The sequence below is a fragment of the Lynx canadensis genome, chromosome F1 (assembly GCF_007474595.2).
Source record: "Lynx canadensis isolate LIC74 chromosome F1, mLynCan4.pri.v2, whole genome shotgun sequence".
NCBI lineage: Eukaryota > Metazoa > Chordata > Mammalia > Carnivora > Felidae > Lynx > Lynx canadensis.
The window spans coordinates 64,370,342-64,393,123 of record NC_044319.2 but is presented as its reverse complement, the minus strand read 5'-3'; the positions used below and the strand labels follow the sequence as shown (position 1 = coordinate 64,393,123).

Below are 22,782 nucleotides of genomic sequence, written 5' to 3'. Positions count from 1 at the left end.
AGGCACCACAGGTGAGGTGTCTGTGTTGGGGAAAGAGAGGACGGTGCCAGCTGGGGGGTCAGCTCTGGGTTCCTGGAGGCAAAGTCTTGGGCCGAGGACAGACGAAGCCCTGGCAGAATTTTTGGAAGATAAATCTGGAGGTGAGCGAGATGGTTTGGAGGGAGGGGCCAGCAGACCGCAATGCCAGAGCCTTGATTCTTTTCTCCTTCTCACCTCATCTGAGCTAACCAGAGCCTGCCCCCTCCTCTCTGCCGCATCCTTCAGCTGTGCCCCAGGACACCGCCCCTCTCTGGCCAGGATCTCTGCAGCTGCCCTCTCACGAGCATCCCCACCTCCAGTTTCCGTCACTCGAACAATCCTGCGGATCATGAACTCCTACATTTAAGGCTGAACACCTGTAAGGTACCAGCTCTCTGAAACACAAACCTGACTGTGTCCCTTCCCAATGTAAAAGCCTTCAGTGGCTGCCCGTCGGCCAGAAGTAAAATCCAGATTCTTCGCCGTGGGACAGAAGGCCCGCTATGACTTAGACCTGGTGTCCTTCCAGCCCCATCCGCCTCCACTGGCCCTGCGCACCCAAACCTACAGCCGCTCGCTCCTCCAATGCCGAAGGGTTGGTCCTGTGTTCTCTTCGTGTCCTTGATCTCTTTCTGTGTCTGAGGTGGAGCCTTCATCACTGACGTCGCTCTGGCTCTCATCTCCAAGTTACACTCAGATCTCTGTGTTCAGCCTTGGGCTTTCTTTAGAGCATCTCAGTTCCAGCTGCTGGCGGGGGATTTCCACTCCGCCCGGACAGGCCCCAAACCGAACTCATCTTCTTCCTCCTCAAGGCTGGCAGCCCTCGTGACTTCTTTATTTCTGTGTTTCTCCCGGTCAATCACATTTTTTTTAAGCTTATTGGTTTATTTTGAGAAGGGGGAGACACATGAGCAGGGAAGGGGCAGAGAGAGAGGGAGAGAGGGGATTCCAAGCAGCCTCCATGCTCTCAGTGCAGAGCCCAATGTGGGGCTCGAGCTCATGACCTGTTAGATCTCGTCCTGAGCTGAAATCAAGAGCCAGAGGCTTAACCGACTGAGCCACCCAGGCGCCCCTCCCTGTCGATCAGATCTAAAAACTGAAACTGATCTCCACTCTTCACCTCTTCACCCTTCCCTCTGCTCCACCCCTTGACACGTCAATTAAGCCACCAAATCCTGCCAGGTCTCTCTGTTATATTTCTCTAGGATGTCCCTTTTCATTTCATGGCCACAGCTAGGATCAGGAAGATCACTGACAGCCCAGGCCCTGGACCCACCCTTCCCCCTTCTCTCCATTCTCAAAGGAAGAGACAACCTGTTTTCACCATGTCAGTCCCTGCACCCCTCTGTCAACCCCCAAACAGGGTGCCCCTTGCTTCCTGGGCACGGTCCAAGCTCCTCAGCTCGACGCTTTTAGGCTTTTAGGGTATGCCTCAGAGAGGCCAGGGAGGAAAGAGCCAAGGATGGGAGCAGAAGAGATATCTCGTGGTGAAGGAGAGGTCTCTGGAGGAGTTCTTTCCAAATGGCCTGCACCTTCCCTGGAAAGCAGAAGAGCCATCTGCTAAAAATCACGGTGTGGGGCGGGACCGGGCAACTAGAAAGAGCTCAGAAGTTCTAGAACAGCAAGGGTGCAAGACCGTGGAAAAGTACAGATAGCTCAAATGGAACTGTGGTTTTCTACTTTTAAAAGAGTGACTTAAATGGAGTTTTTGTCCTTAAGTCATGTGTTACAACATATATACACATGCACCCATCGCATATATTCCTTTGTAGATGTTGTCGAACAACAGTTCTCACTTTCTCAAATCTTTTTACGGAAAAGAGGTCCTAAGGGCGCCTGGCTGGCTCAGTCGGTAGACCATGCAACTCTTGATCTCCAAGTTGTGAGTTCAAGCCCCATGCTGGGTGTAAGGCTTACATTACAAAAAAAAAAAAAAAAGTCCTAGAATAGTCACTAGGAGCCCAATAGGGAACCCATGATAAAGGACATAGGGAATTGGTATTTGTGAGTGTTTATGATAGAAGATACGTATATCACTTGAGATGGGGAAACCGAGGCTCCGAGAGGTGAAGTGGCTTGCCTTGCCTATGGTTACATAGTTAGAAGGTGTTAGTTTCAGAACCTGAATCCACACGTGTTTGGCTCCAAAGCTCCTCTCACTAGAGTGAATTTGCGTAGGTAATCTTGTCAACAGGCACGCAGGTTAGTATGAAAAATTTGCCACGGTTGTGACATCCATGACCACCACCTTCTCCTGGGACCCATCCGTTCCCCGTGAAGTGAGGACTAATTCTGGACCACCCCTCCGTGGTGGGTAGGGGAACCATCTTTCTCTGAAGACCTCCCCTCTTCTCTCAGTGTAGCCAACTGTCTTCTCGATTGCTCCTTTCAGATTCATTCCTTCCGACTTCGGCCTCGTCTCCTCTTTGACCTTGCTCTGGAAAGAGTGGAGACGATTGATTGCATTGCACACTACGGGGCTCCGAGCAACATTTGAGCTCAACGAATTTCCATCAGTAGCGGGCACCTCGTAGCCGGATGATCGAGACCACAGAGGACCGCGAGACGGAGGGACGAGGCTACATCGCCCCAGCCACTAAAGGATTATTGTTTAGGTATACACACCCCCTCCCTCCGCGAAATGCAGTGTACATAAACCCACATTTATAGGACGGAAGTTGAGGGGTGCTTGATCACATCGCTAACGGAGTCTTCCCAGAATTTCTTTAACGAGGTGGCTCCTCTCGTATCTTTCCAGTTGGGTCCCACGGATTAAAATCCCACTGACACCCAATACACTGTGGTAGCGGGGAGACTACAGGGAATAAAGAAACAACCAGGGACCAGGAGCTGGGATGCCTGGTCTTAGTCCTGCCTAAGGACCCATCCCAGACCTGGAAGGTGAGGACTAATCCTGGACCACCTCTAAATGCCAGGACTTTTAAATCCTGAGCAATCTGCACCAATCCTATCAAGCAAGATAGACCTGTTGATGAGAAGGCTCTGATCCCCTAGCTGTGCTGGAAAGAGCCAGAAGGCCAGGATGTGCCTCAGCCTGGGGTGCCCAGTGGGGTCCCCCCTGTCCTGGTGCTGTGCTCTGCTCCCCTCCCCGCATTCACTCTGACCTCCACCCGCATCCACTGCTTCAATCGTATTCTCCCTCTGCTCTGAGTTTTCTCGGGCCCCAGCTCCCTTGAATTTATGACAATTGTTATCGTTTCTGCCAGATTGGCCTCCCTGCTCCACTAAATTCATATCCTCAACCATCTCCTGTTTTCCCATCATACTTCCTCTCCCACCTCCAAGATTTTACCCAAGAAGTCTCATGATCTCGTTCAAGGAAACCTTCCCAGACTGGTTGGTCCCAGGGCTCCCACATACAGCTGTACAGGCTGTGGACTGCACAAAGGCACTCACTGAGGGGGCAAGCTGAGAACTGAACGGCATTCGGCTTGCCAATCCTTGCACCCTGGCTCAGAGCTGTATCTACTAGAAGGATTCCCCTTTTTATTTTTATTTTTGCCCCAAAGTACCACTTACTCTCCAAGCCACATGCCATAAGGAATGCACCTGCCCAGAGCGGGCTCCTTTCTCTACCTTGTAACGAGGTTCTTTGTGGACCACCTACGTGGCCCTGGCCGTGCCCCTCCCGCCCTCAACATTCTCAAGTTCCAAACCCAGTCTCCCACCATCACCACTGTACTGACATGTTTTACCAATTCCTCATAAAGTTGCTTTCCCTGTCGGGATACCAGAAAGCTGGGATCTCGCACCCTGGAACCCAAGAAAACTTGATTCCCTCCCTCTGCTCAAGCTCAATGAGAAACAAGGGATTGAAGTTAGAGACCAGGTGAAGTCCAGGACCTGCACTGGGGAGAGGGGGGAGGCACCTCAGGGGCCGGGTGGTGGTCAGCGGGACTGAGGCAGGGGGCTGGCTGACACCCGCCGCATGGGCCCGCCAGCCCTGTGACGCCCCCCCCACTCAGGAAATGGGGCCAGTTCTATGCAAATGCTCTCTTGCCCAGGGGTCCGGTTTCCTCCCTCTGAGCTCCTGGCACAGCAGAACCAACGTGAGCAGCTGCTTGGCAGGACAGAGAAGGGCAGGCTAGCAGTCCCAAGGCTCAGGTGACAGGGCCGGGCCCAGGAGACGGGGATGTTGACTGGGGCTTTAACAGCCCTCCTGATGCCAATCTCGGGCTGAAAACTCGGTATTTCCACTTGGAACAAGAAACGTGGGCAGGAGGGCTGGGGAGAGGAGGGCGGTGTACCCGCAGCGCCCCCTGCAGGCCTCACTGGGTGGCACCGAAACAGAGGAAGGAGGAGCAGGGTGGGGTATCAGGAGATGCCCCGGATGAGGGTAACAAGGAGAAGAGAGATGTAGCCAGCATCTGCGAAGCATTTACAAGGTGCCAGGCGCTGCCTCACGACAACCCCCAAAAGGAGGATACTCTCTTGGAGATGGATAATTCTCATTTCTCGGGTGAAGAAAGCGATCAGAGAGGTCAAGTAACTTGCTCGAAGTCACCTAGCTAGCAGCGGACAGAGCCGGGACTTGAACCCGGGACACTGCCTCCCGAGATTATACTACTCAGTCACCACCTTCTCCACCTCCCCAGATCATTCCAGCAACTTCTAAGCCTCCAGTGTCCGTTTCTACATCTTCCCGGCCCCGCAGTGAGCCGGGGACACACGTGGAGGACTGTGACCGCTCTCTCTGCCTCTGTGACGCTTGGCAACTCTCTTCCCCTTTCTCCTTTAGTGTCTCGTCCCTAAACGGAGAACCCCATACCCCTCTCGGAGGGTGTCTCCCGGGGTCTTTAGAGGAGGTGTGTGGCCAGGTCATAGCTGGCGCTCAAGGAATTATCGGTAGTGATACTCGCGTTCTGTGTCTGCCTGTCTTTCTCCCCCACTGGACCACGTGCTCCTCGTGGGCAGCGACCAGGTGTCATTTCTGTAACCACCCCCACCTAGCACTTTGCCCAGCACCCGGGCTCTGCGGAAGTTTGTCGCACGGAGAGTTTTAAGCCCTCACCTAGGATTTTCTCTCCGTTGGACGTTTGCGTTGTTTCCAGACTTTTCGCTAGTAGCAAAATACGCTTTAAAGCCCTTCTATCTGGGTTGCCTCGTGTGATCCGCACACCCCGTGAAGCAGGTTCAAAGGGGAGGTTTGTCCGCGTCCGTACCCTGTGAAAAGTGGATCGCTGGTGGTTCAAGGAAGGAAGCAACTCCTTGGGTCACGCCATAAACCAGTGACAAAGATTAGAGCCCCTGACCCCGCCTCCCTTCCTCGGGTGGACCTCTTTTCTCTCTAGCGATCTCCTCCTGGATCGGGATGGCCTCTCCGAAAGGGGGCGACATGATGGTGCCTGCCTGAGGGTCATGCCTGCACCCAGAGACCCCTGCTGGAGGTGATGAGATGTCAGCTCCCGGGGGTGGGGGTGGGGGGCTCGGATCCCCAGGAGATCAAACGCCTTATTCCCAAACACGCCAGGGCCCGTATTTTCGCAGAGCAAGAAGCTTCTCAGGGAGCGTGCCAGCTTTCTCCTCTTCTCTTTTTTTTTTTTTTTTTTTTCCTGAGGGGGTGAGGAGGCGAGCTCTGAGTTGTCCAGGAGGAGGGACTCGGGCTAAAAATAGCTGTGGCGTGTGGCTCAGCCTCTAGTGGTACCCAGGACTGGGGAGGGGAGGGGGATGCTCTAGAGCTGTCGCCAGACTGGTTGCTGTGGAAACAGGAGAGGAGCAGGGGAGCCTGGGAAGTGAGGATGACACGGACGGCCAGCCCTAGTCGGAGCTGCCGCTACGTTTAGGAGGAACAGCGGTGTCCTGTGGCTCCCACCCTCCAGGGGGGCCGGGGAAGGGGTGGTGTCAGGGGCATGGACGCTACCCCCCAGGGGTCTCTGCTGCCGGCTACTCTCCTCTCCACGCGCTGTGAGTTGAGTTGCGGGGGGGGGGCTGGGGCTTGGGCCCCTAAATCCAAGGCAAGCGGGGGCTTGGGAACAGCTCCTTCCTGAGGGAGCTTGCACCAGAGCCCCTTCCAAAAAATAAATCCCCCCCCCCCTGCTGGCCAGCACTCCGCAGGGGGAGAAAGGGAGATCCAGGAAAATGTGGCACTGGGGTCTTCTGGACAGGGGTCACAGCATGCACAAGAAACAAGGAGTAAGCTGGAGGAACAGGAGTCTCTGGAGGGAAGGTGCAGAAATCAGGTCTATTTCACGCCTTTACCTCCCCACTGAGAAATATGCAACCTCCGCCCAGGAAGACAGGCGAGGGGACACGAAGTAAGGCTCGCCTAGATCCCTGGGGCGGTGGGAAGCAAGAGAACTCTGGGGGTGATCCGACCCTGGGGTTCCTGCCCACCCCTGTGCAGAGAGGTCTGCCTAAGCAGGCAGATGGGGGCTCAGATGACCTAAGAACCCGAGAGAACATCTGGAAGCCTCCCTGGGGCTGACGCTAGGAAAAGTGGGAACCAGGTACTTTTTTGCATGACTTGGGGTCTCTGAGCCAGTCAGTGCTTAGAGAGAACTTCTAGCGGGCATCCCTGGCTTCGAGGAGGGAAAGGGAAGCTCATTGTGGGGGGAGGGAAAGACCCTGATCTGCACTGGGCCCTGTGTCCCCTGACTCCTCTTGGAAAATCAATGTGGGGGAGGCGTCCCTAAGTTCCAAGGCATCTTTTTTTTATTTTTCCTCCTGCCCTCTACCCCAAACACACACACACACACACACACACACACACACACACTCCAGCCGAACACCTCATTCCAGAACTTAAATTGTGGAGCGCCGGGATTGGAGTTGTATATCCGAGCAGTCTCTCCCCGGGGCCTTGGTCAAACATCCAGGCCATCTGTGATCCTTGTCGCCTTCCTCCTGTCCAGCCGCCCCTCCCCCATCCCAGCCAACCCAGGTTTCCCCGGAGTGGGCGGAGAGAACGAGTCCCAGGAAGAAGGGAAGGTTGAACAGGACCACGTCCTTCTTCTAAAGCTTTCCTTGCAGGGGTCTGGGGCCGGGGGAGGGGCTCTGGACCTCTCTCTCAGCACACTGCAGCCCAGATTGCTCCTGGGGGGAAGAATCTGAAGCGAGATCAGGTGGGCTTCCCTTGGAATGTGAGCTCTGGGCCATATGGTGGGGGGGCTGTGCTTAGGGTAGCCAGTGGGAGTCTGCCGCCAAAGAACGGGAGGGAGCGGGGAGGTAAATGTGGGTGCTTAGTGCTGCACTGGATCCGACTGAACGGGGCTCGAGGGGGGACGGGGACTAGAGGGGTATACCAGCCTAACTCCTCGTGAACTTTGTGCTTCCTCTACCCCGGCGGTCCGTGTTGATCTCATACCCTGCAGCCCTGCTGCCCCTTTTCAGGCCGTCCCCACGGTGGAACGAACCCGGGGGACGTGGGGCTGACACCCATCAGCGATGAGCGGGCTCAGTCCTCCGGGAGGACTGCCAGTGGGAACGTCCTAACGTGGGAACGTTCAGCCCCTGCCCCCTGGAGATGCTGCCCTGACCTTCCGCCCCTTCCACGTCTTCTCGGGCAGCAGCGGGGGGGGGGGGGGAGGGAGACGACAGATGGGGGGGAAGACGACAGATGTGGGAGGGGGCGGAGCGAGCGAGGGGCGCGAGGGCCAAGGAGGAGGGCTGCGTGCGGGGTTGGGAGGGGGGGCGGTGAACTTGGGACGGGACGGTGGGGGTGGAGGGCACGGGGCCCGCGCAGTCTGGGGCGCGCGCGGAGCGGAGGGGGGGAGGGGGGACGGTCCTCGGGGCCGGGGTCCTTGCCCGGTGGGGGGGAAGGGCAGTGGGCCGGCTTAGGGTGTGAGGCAGCCCCCCACCGCGCCCCAGGGTGGGGGCCGCGGGGCGCCCCGGGCTGGGGGCGGGGCTGGGGCTGGGGGCGGGGCGGGGCTGTGTCTGAGGGCGGGTCTGGGGGCGGGGCGGGGGCCGCGGGGCGTCCCGGGCTGGGGGCGGGGCTGGGGCTGCGTCTGGGGGCGGGGCGGGGGCCGCGGGGCGCCCCGGGCTGGGGGCGGGGCTGTGTCTGAGTCTGGGGGCGGGGCTGGGGCTGGGGGCGGGGCGGGGACCGCGGGGCGCCCCACCCCCCACCCCCGCCCCCTAGAGCCGGCCGGCGGGGTCTGAGGCTCGGCGCTCCCGTCCCGCAGGCCCCCTGCGGCCGCCGCCATGGCGCGGGCCGGCGCCCCCCGCTCCCCGGGCCCCGAGCCGCCGCGCCGCCGCGGCCGCCAGCGCTACGTGGAGAAGGACGGCAGGTGCAACGTGCAGCAGGGCAACGTGCGCGAGCCGGGCCGCTACCTGACCGACCTGTTCACCACGCTGGCCGACCTGCAGTGGCGCCTCAGCCTGCTCTTCTTCGTGCTCGCCTACGCGCTCACCTGGCTCTTCTTCGGCGCCATCTGGTGGCTGGTGGCCTACGGCCGCGGCGACCTGGAGCACCTGGGCGACGCGGCGTGGACGCCGTGCGTCAACAACCTCAACGGCTTCGTGGCCGCCTTCCTGTTCTCCATCGAGACGGAGACCACCATCGGCTACGGGCACCGCGTCATCACCGACCAGTGCCCCGAGGGCATCGCGCTGCTGCTGCTGCAGGCCATCCTGGGCTCCATGGTGAACGCCTTCATGGTGGGCTGCATGTTCGTCAAGATCTCGCAGCCCAACAAGCGCGCCGCCACGCTCGTCTTCTCGTCGCACGCCGTGGTGTCGCTGCGCGACGGGCGCCTGTGCCTCATGTTCCGCGTGGGCGACCTGCGCTCGTCGCACATCGTCGAGGCCTCCATCCGTGCCAAGCTCATCCGCTCGCGCCAGACGCTGGAGGGCGAGTTCATCCCGCTGCACCAGACCGACCTGAGCGTGGGCTTCGACACGGGCGACGACCGCCTCTTCCTCGTGTCGCCGCTCGTCATCAGCCACGAGATCGACGCCGCCAGCCCGTTCTGGGAGGCGTCGCGCCGCGCCCTGGAGAGGGACGACTTCGAGATCGTCGTCATCCTCGAGGGCATGGTGGAGGCCACTGGTGCGCAGGCGCGGGGGGGGGGGGCCGGGGAGGGACCGGGGGTGGTGCGGGGGGGGCCGGGGAGGGACCGGGGGTGGTGCGGGGGCGGGCCGGACGGAGGGCCGCCCCCCCCGGGGGGGCCGCGAGGTCGGGGTCACCGGGAGCGGGGTGGGGGTGGCGGCACGGTCGCGGAGCTCACACTTGCTGCGTGGCCCGCGCGGCCCCGAGGTCCTCTGGTCCCGGCGACGCTCCTGACCCCGGGAGGGCCCGTTCTCCTTACCGTGCCCATTTTCCAGACGGGACATTGCGCGGCGAGGAGAGGTTGAGACGGGTGTCCATAGTCGCGGGTGTAATAAGCGGATAGGGCAGGGGTAACCCGGCTCCAGGGTTTGGTGGTCCAGAATTGGAAGGTGGAAGAAGGGGTACCTTCAGGGCTTTCTCCATCGCTGAGAGGGTCCGGACCCCTGAACTTGGTGGCGAGGGCCTTCCGTGGCTTGAGCCATTCCTGGGCTGGAGCTTAGGAGCAGGCTGACAGCTGGGCTCACTTCTGCCTCAGTTTCCCCAGCCATCCGAGGACTCTCGACTTCCACTGACCAAGGAACCAGATGATCTTAGCATTGCTAGCCCCTTTCCAGAAGGAGCTGTCAACACCCCCTGCCTGGGTGATGTCCGGACCTTCGACTCAGGCCTACATAGTGAAGGGTTTGGGAGCAGGTAGGAAGAGGCCAGCGCAGGGGCGCAGATGAGGTCCTTCCAGGCCTCAGATCTGGAAGCCGGAGGAGGGTACGAAAACCGCAGAAGGCTGCGGGGTATGGCCTGCGCGGCGGCCTCTGCCGGCTTCCCAGGCTGGTGCCCTCAAACCCCTTTCCTGGCCCTTCCTGCCAAGCCTTTATTGCACCACCCTCCGCCCCCGTGCCCCCCGTGGCTTCCTCACCGCCCCCCCCCCTCCCGCCATGCTTGCCTTAGCCCTTGCCCCTTCCCCTCCTCACCCCGGTCCCGTTCCTTGCTGTCCAGCCACTTGTCACTCGCCTGCCGGGCCCTGAGCAACAGCCCTAAGGAGAGGGGTCCCTGCTGCGCCCTCCCTGCCTCACAGCTGCTCTCCCCCCAGGGTCCCTTCTGCCTCTTCTTCCCCTCCCCCACTGGACACTTCCTATTCCACCTTCGCCAGAGGAGTCAGAATGCCAGTGTCCCCAAGGTGTCTCAGGGCAGTGCTTGCAATGTGGAGAGCCGGTCCCTGGCTAGCTAACGTTCCGTCTCCCGTTCCCCCTTGTTCTGAAGTGGACAGGAGCTGGGGGAGAGACCCTAGGGGAGGGTCGCCTGCCCTGATGGGTGTGCCAACCCGCCAGGGAAGACGGGACACAGCCCCAGGGCGAGCAGGACTGGGGAGGGTGGCGTGGAGGAGATCGGGAGGGGAGCTCGTCCGACGTTTCTAGAGAGACAGAGCTGGAGAGGACGGTAATATTTTGGGTGAGAGAGTCAGGATTCAAAACGCTTTTGAAAAGCCAAGTAAAATGAGCCAAAGCCCAACGAGATGACATTTAAAAGGAATAAATATAAAATTCTACATTTAGGCTTTAAAAAAATCACTTATGTAAGCACCGCATTGAAGAGCTGGGGCGAAAAAAAACCGGGGGTTTCAGTTGGCCACAGGCTTAATGTTGCGGCAGTGTGATCCAGCTTCCAAAAACGCTTATGTAACGTAGTCTTGGGCCCTATTAGCGACAGCCTCATGGCCGGGAGAGAGGTGGTGAGCCCTCTCCATGCGTGGCGCGGGCCACAGCCGGACACGTATCACGCTCAAAGTGCCGAAAGGGGTCCCCTCGGCCATTCAGGTTTGCAATCAAGACGGCAAGATCGGGGGGAGCCAGGTCGCATGAGGAAGGATGGAGGGAGCCAGGGATGTGCAGCCTGAAGAAAAGACGTGATGGGCCCCGAGGCCCCTGTTTTCAGATACTTGAAGGGGTGTGAAATGGCCAGCGGCAGAGTTTAGCTCTTATTAGAAACAACCTGTTCGGGGCGTCAACGCTTGTGAGGCGGTGAGCGCCCCATCCCGGGTAGTGGGAAGGAGAAGCTCGATGCCCGTCGTCGGGCTCCAGTGGGACGGCCTGTGTGCAGAGGGAAGTTGGATAGATGGTCCCCGAGGTCGGTGTCAAGGTTAAGCTTCTCTGATGGGGCACCTCCCACAGGGAGGAGGGGAGAGCGTGGGCTGGGGGTCCAGAGAGCGAGGGCGAGGGCGGATGCAGAAGAGGGGGGAGCTGGGCGGGTACAGGGGTGGAGAAGGGGGAGAAGATGGGCTGGGCCAAAGAGGGGTGGGGAGGGACAGAGAGAAGGGTGTGGAATAGGGTCGTGGAATGAGAGGCAGGAGAGGGAAGCCTGGGGCTGGGATCCCCGCCCCGGCCCCGCCCCGGCCCCGCCCCGGCCCCGACCCGCGTCCCTCCCCGCGTCCCTCCCCGCAGGAATGACCTGCCAAGCTCGGAGCTCCTACCTGGTGGACGAGGTACTGTGGGGCCACCGGTTCACGTCGGTGCTCACGCTGGAGGACGGCTTCTACGAGGTGGACTATGCCAGCTTCCACCAGACCTTCGAGGTGCCCACACCCTCGTGCAGCGCCCGGGAGCTGGCCGAGGCCGCCGCCCGCCTAGACGCCCATCTGTACTGGTCCGTCCCCAGCCGGCTGGATGAGAAGGTGGAGGAGGAGGGGGCCGGGGAGGGCGCGGGCGGAGGGGCTGGCGCGGACAAGGGGCAGAACGGCTGCCTGCCGCCCCCGGAGAGCGAGTCCAAGGTGTGACCAGTTTTCCTCCAGACCCCTGTGGCAGGGCCAGACACCGGTACCTGGGAGCTGGATGGCGCGGGCGGAGGAGGAGGCAGGCAAGGCCCCCCCGGGGGACGCACTGAGGCCGGAGAGCCCCCTCAGAATGGCAAGCCCAGAACCCAGCGGACGGCGCGGGGCCTGGTTTCGGGAGGACGGACGGTGGGGACGGGTAACGTGCCAGCCTGTGTGTGTTCGGCCCTCACGTCTGTTCACGGGTGGCTGGATGGACAGAAGGATGGATCTATGCGGGGCTGGATGGGGAGACGGGAGCAGACGGACGGACGCCGGCGGGGAGGTAGACGGACAGACGCAGGTGGCGGGCCCGGGGCCGCTGCTCGGCCCTAGGGCATCTCTGTGCGAATTCTGGAAAGGCGCCCTTTCCCTCCGGAACCGATGCCGTCCCGAACCAGAGGGCACGGCTTGGGGAGCGGAGTGCGGGCTGGGTTTTAGTCCCCACTCACCTCCCCGGCCAGCCTCCCCGTGCTGCGGCCGACCTGTCTCGCTGGACACGGTGGCCCGAGCTGACCCCGAGGAGAGAACGCCGGGCGGACGGAGGTGGGCCGGGCCGAGGGTGCCCGCCCCGCCCCGCCCCCACCACTGTGACCGGAGCAGGAGGGCGGAAGGCTGCGGGGGTGGCTCGGCCGGGTGTGAGTGACCTTGCCCCCACGTGCAGGGAGACAGGGCCCCGGGGAAGGAGGAGCAGGGACGGCTATTTTCTGACAGCGGGACGAGATCTCATAAATAGCACTGCAGCGGCAGGAGAGGAAGAGGGACGCTCTGGGGAAGAAGGGGGGCCAGGAGAGATCTAGAAAGTGAGTTCGCTCGAGCTAGGGTACAGGGGCCCGTGGGAAAGCGGAGTTTGTCCTGGGGCACGGTGACCCGGGAGCCACCGGTGGGGCTCACCGGGTGTGCGTTGGGTACAGAGCACTGACCCAGCACAGGCGGGGCGGGCGCTAGGAGACCTGGTTCCCGTCCTCGGGACACGGTGTCCCTGAGGCAACCGCACCAGGTGTGGCTCAAACGGAACCCGACCGTCTCTCGGAGCAGAGGGCGGGAGGGTTCGGTGATCGGAAAGCTGGGGGCTGAGTAAGGCCCAGAGAACGACAGAGAACGAGTAAGCCAGCACTTGTCAAACTGGCGTGTCCATCAGAGTCGCCTGCAGACCTTGTGGAAACGCAGGCGGCTGGGCCCCGCTCCCGGAGTTTCGGCCTCGATAGGTGTGGGGTAGAGACCAAAAACTTGCATTTCTAGCAAGTTCCCAGGTCATGCCGATGCTGCTGGTAGGGGGGCCACACTTTGAGAACCACTGCTCTACATAGACTTGCAAGTCACGTCAGGAGGTAGGGCATTTGAGCTGAGGAGGAGCTGAAGGGTGGTTGACGGGGGGCTGAAGGGGAAGTGTGGAGAAGCTGAGGGGGAGCCGAGAAGAAACTGAGGAGTAGCTGAGGGGGAGCTGAAGGGAAGCTGGGGAGTAGCTGAGCTGAGGAGTAGCTGAGCTGAGGAGTAGCTGAGCTGAGGAGCTGAGGGTAGCTAAGGAATGCTGAGAACCTGAGGGAAGCTGAGGAGTAGCTGAGGAAAAACTGAAGGTCGCGGCAGGAGGAGACTGGATATAAAGGATGGGCTATCACGACTGGGAAAAGGGACCCTGAAATGCAGGCTGACACGTTTACCCCTGGGCCCAGGAACTCACCTCTCAGTGGAAGCGCCGCAGTGATAAGCTGGAGATGGCGTTCGGGGAAGACGAAGCCGTCAGGAGTCCTGGGGGCGGCGGGGGGCGGGGGGGGGGGGGGCGGGGGGGAAAGGGCATCAGTGGCCCGAGACTGAATCCCCTGTAGAACTGACTCAAGAGGTGGGATTGCACGTGGGTGACCGTTGGAGGGAGAAGCGAGAAGGTCAGACATCGGATGTGTCTGTGGCCTGTTGTCCACCCAGCTGGGCCAGCCGCCCCCGGAAACGCTATTCCCATCCCACCTCCACCCCCTGCCTGGTGTCATCCGAGTCGCCGGGGGCAGCCCAGCAGGACGGCGAGGGGAGAGCAGGGGCAGCTTGGGACAGGGTGGAGGTGGAGGGGACCTGGGGCTGGCCTCCTGGGAGAGGAGTGTTTGTCCAGGCAAGCGTGTGCTCCCACGACACCGGTCCAGCAGTGACCTCCACCCCTTGGTCCTGGCCACACCCTGCTCCTGTCCTTTAATAAAAGACTGAACCCCTCAGAGGAAAGCACCCCGGTCTGTTCCATTCCAGGCCGGGAAGCAGGATCCCGTGGGCCCCTGTGCCTCCGGAAAGCCGGGAAGGGGGTCGGAGGGAGCTGCCGGTGTGGGTCCGCTCAGAGAAACGTCTGCCTCACGTCACAGGGCCACCTGGGTCACCACGGGTCAAGGATGAGGTCCCTGAGCCCTGGCCTCGGCTGTCCCCTCAAGAACAAAGGTTGGGGTGTGGGATAGGGTCGCTGGGTTTAATTCGGGGAAACGGGCGGGGGGGGGGGTCTGGACCGGAGGGGCGGGCCGTTTGTATCCAGGCCACTCGGTGACCGCTCAGGGCACCACCGTGCATGGCGCAGGGAGTCAGGAGACCTGGACTGTACTCCCAACACGGTCGCTAATTAGCTCTGGGACTCTGGGCCTCAGTTTCCCCTCCTGTAAAAATAACACTTAGAAAACTAGTAATGTCGAGAAAACTCGATAACTATTTAAACAGCTGCATTAAAAGAGGTAAACTGGGTGCCCCTGAAGGTGCAGGGCAGCTAAGAATTTTCAGATCGGAGACTCTTGAAGCAAAGACAAGTTTGAGGGGCCCTTGGGGCGCTGGAAGGGAGATGGGCCAAGGCCTGGGGGATACAGGCAGGCTGTGGGGGGCATTATGGGGGGGCTCTGTGGACACAGGCCCTCCCCTGGCTGCCTTCCTCCCCACCCCCCAGGGGGCTGTGCTCTGGGGCATCTGTTGGGCTGCGCAGCCACAGAATAAGGAAGACCCGGAGGGAAAATGGGAGGAGTCAGGTCCGAGACCCTGAGGACCAAGAATGAGAAGGCAGAGGGGTGTGGGGAGCTCAAAAAAGGGCTCATCAGAAGCCCCTACCCTGCAACATGGGAGGAGGCTGGGAGAGGGGGCCCGGCTCGGTGCACTCACCCCCTCTCTGTGCTCCCCTCCCCGAGGAGGAGCCCCGACAGGGATTGGCAGGGCACTGACAGCTCGGGCAGCAGATGGGACCCAGGTGTCCCCTCCTGGGGTGGGTGGCTCGGCCCACAGAGGCCAGATGGTGTTTATGGTGGGAAGGAAGGCCTGAGTCGTCCAGAATAGGCGATCAGCCCCCCAACAGACCGCCTGGCCACACCCCTCGGCCCCAGGGCAGGAAGGCACGCCAGCCCTGGGTTCTATAAAACAAGTTTATTCACCTTTTAGAAAAACGAATTCTAGGACAGGGGATGGTCTCCCCGTGGGATGGGCATGAGATCAACAACAGAAGGCCAGAGCGGGGAGCCGGGAAGGGAGGAGTGGGGGCTGGGGAGGCCAAATAAATTAAAGGAAGGGGGGACAGAGGGAGAGGGGAGCCAGGCAGCCAGAGGTGCTCTTGGAGCTGGGCTGGAAGACAGTCCACACCTGCAAGAACTGGGGGGAGAGAGCGCGGGGTGCGCTAAGGACAGAGCCCCCTCCGGTGCCCGCTTCTCCCCCAGGCAGGGCCGGGGAGGGGCACTCACCCCAGCACGCGGTGGCAGGGAGGCCGGGGCCGGGGTGGGGGGAGACAGCAAGGTCTGGGGTTCTTTGCCCTCACCTGGGGAGCAGCGGGTCACCGTTTTCGAAGCCTCTTCATGAAGCAGCAGGTGATGGTACCAAGGACGGTGGCCCCGGTGACTAAGGCGACCCCAGCACCCACCAGCAGGGGCACAAACAGGGTGTCCAGGGCTGGGAGAGAGCGGACGGCTCTGTTCAGCCCGGGGTGCCACTACCCTGCCACGCCCGCGTCCCAGCGCCCTCGCTGCCGGGTCGCGGGCCCCCTTCCTCCATTCCCAGACGGCGCCCCTGCCCTCTCCTCCCAGACCAGGTTCAGCGGGGATGCTGGGGCCAGAATGGGACAAAAGCGGGCTTTCACGCAGGAGAAGGGGGGACGGGAGCAGGAGGGGCACAGGGGAGGGGCAGAACAAGGGCCCCGGCTGAAGCAGGGGGCGGGCGGGGGTCACTCACCGTGCGTGTAGGGGTACACCGTGACGGGCCCCGAGCGAGCGCTGCCGGCTTGGTACCAGCTGTAGTCGGCATGCCGCACCCAGGCGCTGGGGGCGCAGTGGTACACGCCTTCATCCTCGGGCCCCAGGCCGTGCAGCCTCAGCCGGTGGCTGCGGGGCCCCACCAGCTCCACGCTGACCGGGCCTCCTCCAGGCCGGACGCCCAGCTCTGCCACGCCGTCCTGGCCCACGCCGCCCACCAGCCGGGCAGGTGCAGGGCTAAGCTCCCCTTCCTCGGGTCGCTCCACCCACCACCTGGCAGCCAGGCGCAGCCCCGGGGGGCCACCGCGCACAGAGATGTTGCAGAGCAAGGAGGCCGTCTCCCCACGGTACACGGTGCCTCCCGCCAGCCAGGCCACGGCCTCCAGCACCACGCCTGCAGGACGAGGACGAGGACGTGGGGTCAGAGGGGTGTGGGGTCGGGACTGCTGTCCGAGCGACACCCCAGTCCTGAAGAAGAGAAGCGGGGAGACCGAGGCATGGCAGCAGCCGGGGCGGAGCAGGGGGGGATGCACAGAAGCAGAAGGAAGAGGTCCCACCAGCCCCGGACCCTGGCCAGGCCCCAGCCACCCCCTCACCTTCCTCCCGCACGTGCACCGGGAGTGGCCGGGAGCGGGCACTGGCCGCTTCTCGAAGCCGAGCCCCAGACCCTCGGACGTAAGCCTTGGCCAGGCAGCGGTAGGTGCCCGCGTCACCTGGCCTGGCGGCCTCCAGCCGGAGCCGGTAGGTTCTGGACGCCACCTTCTCCATGGCGATGTGCCGGCCTTCATAGCCGGGGCCCAGGCTGCCCACACCCTCTGTGTCCAGCTGGGCTACCAGGCGGCCGGGCCCAGGGGCCCCGGCAGGGGCCATCTCCCAGCCCACAGAGTACGCAGCGTGGCGGCCTGGCGGGGGCAGCGCCCCGGACACGTTGCACAGCAGTTCCAAGGGCTCTCCGGGGCCGATCCGCCGTTCCCCGGGCCCCACGGCCACTGCCAGCTGGCTGGCTGCAACACAGGACGGGGAAGGGGCGTCACAGAGGCAGCAGGGGGCACAGAGCTCCCGACTCCCCATCTGTAGTTCTCTCCTGGACAGCGGCACTGTCACAGGGTAGGACCGTGGCGCCCACCCAGGGCCTGACTCTCGGCCCTTGGCCGTGGCCCTCCCATCTCCACACCCAACTTCGGAGCAGAGAAAACCCACCACGGGAGGGAAGTGATGCAAACGGGACGGCTCACTGGGGAAGACGGGCTCCCTGGAGTCGGGCAGGGACCGTCCGGTGCCCGCCCTCGGCCACGGGGCCCACTGCGACACCACAGCCCCCAGCTCCCACCGTGGGCCCGTGGCACTCACACAGCGTCTGCACGTCCACGTGGGCCAGGACAGCTCTCTTCTCCGCGATCTGGGCCCAGGTGCCGTCGGGATCCTGAATCCACTCGGCAGCCGTGCAGTGGTAGGTGCCCGCGTCCTCGGCCTGGGCGCCCCCCACCACCATGCGGTAGCGCTCAGCCCCCTCCTTGCCCAGCCGCAGCTCCCCTGCAGCCAGCCGCTCGGCATAGGGAGCCCCAGCCTCCACGGCCAGGTCGGGCCGGAGCCCCACGACTTCCTGCAGCGTCGCTCGCCCTACGGGCGCCTCGGGCACCGCTCTCCCGAAGGACACGGCCAGGTGCGTGTGCTTCTGCGTGCTCGTCCGCGCTAGGCAGCCCAGCGCCAGCTCCTGCCCCTCGTGCACCGTCAGGCGAGGCGGGGAAGCGGGGGCCTGGCGGCCTCGGGGCCCCGGGGGGGTGGCAGACACCTGCAGCGCATCTGGAAGAACTGGAGAGAACAGCCGGAGTGGGGGAGGGCCGGGAGCCGGTGGCCCTCGTTGCTGTTCCCCGTGTGCCACCTGCTTCCTGAAATAGACCGTGGTGAGCTCCCACAGGGCCGGGTGATCTCTTCTCCAACCCAGTGGTGCCAGGGACGGTGCTGGGCACCCCACAGGCGCTCGGTAAATACTTGTCAAAGTTCATAGCCCAGCCCGTCGCCTACTCACCCGTATGTGTGGAGCCGACCCCTGTCTGAACTACAGAAAAGTGGCTCTGTCCTCCTTCCCAGAACACAAAGAAATATAAGAGAGCAAGAATGTCACGTGGCCTCACTCCTCCTACCCTACCTCCACTTCCTCCCCCTCCGCCCCCAGATCTGGATCCTGCAATCTCCAGGAATGGCCTCTATTCACCCCAGCAGGCTCCCCCCACCCGGGAATGGAGGGGACTGGCTCCCCCTTTCCCCGGAGGTAGCTCCATAGAGCAGGAAGAGCCAGCAGCTGGAGCGAAGAGACCTCAGTTAGAGGCCCAGACCGGCCACCGGCCTGTGGGCGATGTTGCGCGAGTCCCGTAACCCCTTTGGGCCTCAGTTTCCCCAGCTGCAAAACCTGAGGGGTGGTTACACGGGTCCCTCCTGGCCCCGACGCTGCGCCTTCTGCGTGGGTGGGCCTCGCCCCCCGCCCAGGGCCGCTACCTCTCAGCTCCACCTTGCTGCTGTAGCTGCCCAGGTAGCGGGTGTCCGTGGACGGGGTGTAGCACTCGTAAATGCCAGCATCCTGGGCCTGTAGGCGGGCGATCCTGAGCACCACGGCGTCCCCCTGGAGACGCTGCACCTGCACCTCACCGGCCGCCACGCGGGGCCCGAAGACAGCGTAGGAGAAACGGGCATCCCTGGTGCTGACGATGCCCAGCGCGGCCTCTGGGGCCTCAGGCCTGTAGAGGAACCACTCGAAGTCCTGCTGGGCAGGGCCCTCGTAGCCACTGACGTTGCAGGGGATGGAGACGGCCGTGCCAGCCACGCGGTACAGGGGCCCCTGTGGGACCAGCACCTCCCGGGCGAAGCACTCGGCTCCTGTAGGGAAGGACGGGAGATGCCGGAGATGCCTGGGTCCCCACCGCATCGCCCACTACCAGCCCCGCTCTTGACCCCTGCCCAGTGAAGGACCGGAAACCTGGGGAAGGCTGGGACCCAGCTGGGACCCAGGGAAAGGATGCCGGGAGGTAAGACACCCGGATCTCGAGTTGGTCACAGACCCGGGTTTGCCTCGGGACCCAGAAACACCCCATTTCCGGCGGGTCAGAAGTAAGGCCCCTACGGGCAGAAAGAAGTCTATCTGCTTCCGTTCCTTGATTCCAGCTGTACCTGGATTCCCTCCCCCATTTCCCCGCTCTCGTGCGTTCTGGGCCCGGTCAGCGGAGCCTTCCAGCTAAGGGACTCTGAGTCCCCACGTCCCTCTCCTTTGTTGGAGGGGAGCTGGCAAAATCTTGCTTAGAAGGGCGGGTTGGCTCAGCTGTGTCACCTGGACCAGGGGACTCCAGACAATGGAGCCAGTGGGCCGAGCAGGACAGGGCACAGACCCAGTCAGTTCTCACCACACAATGCCCTCCCCGCCCCGTCCAGCTGTGCCATGAGCTCACTGCTTCTCCCATCCCACAGGGCTGCCGAGGCAGCTGAGGCCTATGGGGCAAGAACCAGCCTCTGCCCTGGCCTCCGGGGGCAGAAGATCGCTCCCCCAGCCCCACCCCCAATCTTCTAGGCTGACCCAGGGGATGCACAAAGCCCCCCCTCCCAACTCCCTAACAAAAGCCTTCATTTGCATACGGTGTGCATTCATTTACATAAGGTTCCCTCTGTGTTGGGAGGCGCAAACTCGGGCCACCCCTTCGTGTCTTTCTCTCCTCAGACAGGCCAAAATTCTCTTCTTCCCCACGCTGCCCCCACCTCCAGGCCCTACGCTGCCCCCAGCAGATACTCCTGAGGCCCTCGGAGGGATCTGCTTCTTCCTTCTCTCCTTGCATCCGTCCTTCCGTAGCCCCACTGGGCAAGATCACAGAACTCCAGGAAGGAGGGCTGGGCCAGCCCCCTGCCTCCATTTCACACAGGAGAAAAGTTCAGGCAGAAGTATAATGTCTTGACCAAGATCCTACTATCCTTAGATGGCTTCCACAGGTCCCTGCAGAGCGACAAAGCCAGGGAAGAAGAAGGGGAAATCCTAGCAGAGGCCCGGGGAGACTGACCTCACCAACCAGAATTCCCATCACTCCCAGGGGCATACCCAGGGCCTTTCTGCAGAGGCTGGAGAAAAACACCAAGTTTGTGGTCAAGCTCTGCTCTCTGGCTCCTCCAGAAGCTGGGCTCTTAGCCCTCTCCTGTGGCTGAGTCCAGGGAGGAGGGAGGCACTTGCGGTCGCTTGGGTTCAGCAGGTTGGGTCCCGGCCCCAGCCCCGCGCCCCGTGCCCCGTGCCCAGCTGCATGGACACATCCCTTGTTCTCCCAAGCTGGTTTCCACACTGGAGGAGAGCTAAGAGCTTCCATTCTGACAGTGAGTGAGCCTGTGACTCAGGAGGGCCCTACCCTAGGGCATTTCATAATCTAGGTGACGGTGGAGACAGCTGAGCTGACACCTTTGGGCCTCCGGGCAGACTCTGCTCAGAAGGGCCCCCTCCCACCTTCCTGGCTCCACAGCTGCTGATGCTTGGAGATCCCCATGGGAAAGTCAGCCAGCCGCCTTAGGAAACCAGCTGCCAGGCAGCTCCCTTCCCAGGCCAGAGCGGGGAGGAGGGGCAGACACCTGCTTTGGGGTCCATCGGATCTGGGTTCGAATCCAAGCCCTAGCGCTCACTAGATGTGTTCTCTGGGGCAAGTCACTTCACTTTCCTCATCTTCGGAATGAATGGAAATACCCGCACGCAGTGGGCAGGCAGATCTCTGCGGGCTCTTCCAAGTCTGTGCCCCACCCCTCCCCACCTCCTCTGGGCCCTTCCCCTCCACGCTGCCCACTGGGGACAACGGGCCAACTGCTAGGCAACCGGGCCCCACAGCAACTCCCTCCTGCCTCCCACCCAGGGCTCCAAGGAGAGGCCTCATTCTGTTTCCCCAGGGCCCAGGGACCTATGCAGCCAGGGGCGAGGCTCTGCTTGGCACAGCGGTGGGGCTCTGGTCTGGAAACAGGCTGCTGGGGCTACGTCGTCAGCCTGCGCCTTGACTATGGCAGCTTTGAATCCGGGTGGCAAGGCCACCCCCACGCGGTGCTCTTTCTTGCTTCAAGGGCTTGGGTCTCCCCAACATCTGTACAGGCAGCCTCCCTGTCTGGAAGCCATGCTCCTCCCCAGACAAGCTCCTAAGGGAGCCCTCCAGTTCAGGCCAAAAACAACTGCACTGTCAGGGCCCTGATGCATCCACCCAGCGGTGGCCAGAACACCTCGCCATGATCACCCACCCCCACGGATGCAGGGTGCTTGGAGATCCCAGCATCAGTCTCCATGGAGCCTGCTTTCCCCTGAGGCGGGGAAGGTGGGGGGACTAAGGGGGTGTGACCAGCGGTGGGGGGCTACAGAGTCAAGTGCGACCTGAGAGAGAGAAAGTGGGCAAAGAGAGACCCCGCCCCGCGTGGAGACGGCGTAAGAGGCGGAAGTGCCCCAAACATCAGATGATGAAGTGGGGCGGAGGGGAACCATCAGGGGAGACTGAACTTCAAAGATTATGGGCAGAACCGGCCCCTGGGCCTCCAGCCAACTCCGGGCAATTACGAAGACGGGCGAGCACTGCCCACGCAGGGAGGGCACTCAGAGCTGGGCCTGAAGCTCAGTGTGAGGCGGAGGGAGACGTAGCATTTGGGCGCAGAGACCCCAGGACCTGAGTACGCCGACTGAGAGGTGGGGCCGACCCCGCGGCCTGGGGGTGGCACCTCGGTGGGTCCTCACTGGGCCCCAGCCCGGGGCCTAGAGCTGGGGGTCTGGCTCGGCGGGCAGCTGGGCGCCGAGCTCGGGGAGGCTCGAGGCGCCCCTGACGGAGTAAACGGGTGCGAGGGGCCCCGAAACGCTGGGGAGGTGGGCCGGGCCGAGCGCCAGGTGGCAGGCACCTGCCGGCAGGGTTGGGGGCCGGGGCGGGGGCCGGCTTACCCAGCATTAGCAGCAGCAGCGGGAGCCGCGGCGAGAGACCGAGGGCGCCCATCCTGCGCGGCCGGCTTTGGGGAGGCTCCGGGGGTCGGCGCGGGCTCTGAGTGGACGGGGGCTCGGGGGCGCATGCCCGGGTAGGGGGCACGAAGCGGAGCAGCGAGGCGCGGGTGCACGCAACGGAGCCGAGCGGCGCGGGCGCTTCCAAGTCCCCTCCCTCCCCCTTCCTCTTCCTACCGCTTTCCCTCCTTCCGCGGAGACCATTCCCGCCCCGCCCCGCCCCGCCCCAAGCCCCGCCCCGACCCCGCCTGCCCCTGGCCCCGCCCCGGAGCCCGGGCTCCACCCCGCCCCTAGCCCCGCCCCGCCCCGATCTCGGTCCCAGCCCCACCCCAACCCCTCATCCCGAACTCTCCCAGACCCCGGACCCTGGACCCGTCCCGTCTCCGCTCCGTACCCGGACCCTGGACCCCCTCAGACCCCGGACCCCGGGCCCGCTCAGAGCCTCCCGGACCCCGGTCCCAGAACTAACCTGACTTCTGACCCCGGCCCCGCTCCGCCCTTCTCGGTCCGGGCTCCGCCCCAGCCCCGACTTCAGCCCCGCCCCGACGCCGGGACCCGGGCCCGACCCGCCTACCTGGGTCCGGGCTCCGCCCCGACCCCCGGCCGGCACCAGGGGGCGGCACTTGGGCTCAGCCAAATCCCTGCCCCGCATCGTCCCACCGCCCCGCACCTTCCGGCCTTTTCCTGAGAGTTGGGTGAGGGGGCCTTGGGGTCAGTCAGGTGACTGGCCACGCACTTAGGATCCAATCACTTGCCGTGGGCCGTTAGGCCTCGCTGCAAACCCCGCTCTAGTGAG

The 22,782-nt window shown here is 62.8% G+C and overlaps 2 protein-coding genes across 2 annotated transcripts; one reads left to right on the top strand and one right to left on the bottom strand.

Annotated features, from left to right (window-relative positions):
• Positions 1 to 5,763: 5,763 nt before the first annotated feature.
• Positions 5,764 to 11,789, top strand: KCNJ9 (potassium inwardly rectifying channel subfamily J member 9). The gene is made up of 3 exons (XM_030302517.1): positions 5,764 to 5,943; positions 8,157 to 9,022; positions 11,458 to 11,789. The coding sequence occupies exons 2-3, from the start codon at positions 8,176 to 8,178 to the stop codon at positions 11,787 to 11,789; spliced, it is 1,179 nt and encodes a 392-aa protein (XP_030158377.1). The 5' UTR covers positions 5,764 to 5,943; positions 8,157 to 8,175.
• A 3,390-nt stretch (positions 11,790 to 15,179) lies between these two features.
• On the bottom strand, positions 15,180 to 22,166 carry IGSF8 (immunoglobulin superfamily member 8). The gene is made up of 7 exons (XM_030302511.1): positions 21,933 to 22,166; positions 18,506 to 18,883; positions 17,360 to 17,821; positions 16,606 to 17,013; positions 15,990 to 16,403; positions 15,580 to 15,710; positions 15,180 to 15,416 (listed from the first exon to the last, which is right to left on the bottom strand). The coding sequence occupies exons 1-6, from the start codon at positions 21,982 to 21,984 to the stop codon at positions 15,595 to 15,597; spliced, it is 1,830 nt and encodes a 609-aa protein (XP_030158371.1). The 5' UTR covers positions 21,985 to 22,166; the 3' UTR covers positions 15,180 to 15,416; positions 15,580 to 15,594.
• Between the last annotated feature and the right edge of the window lie 616 nt (positions 22,167 to 22,782).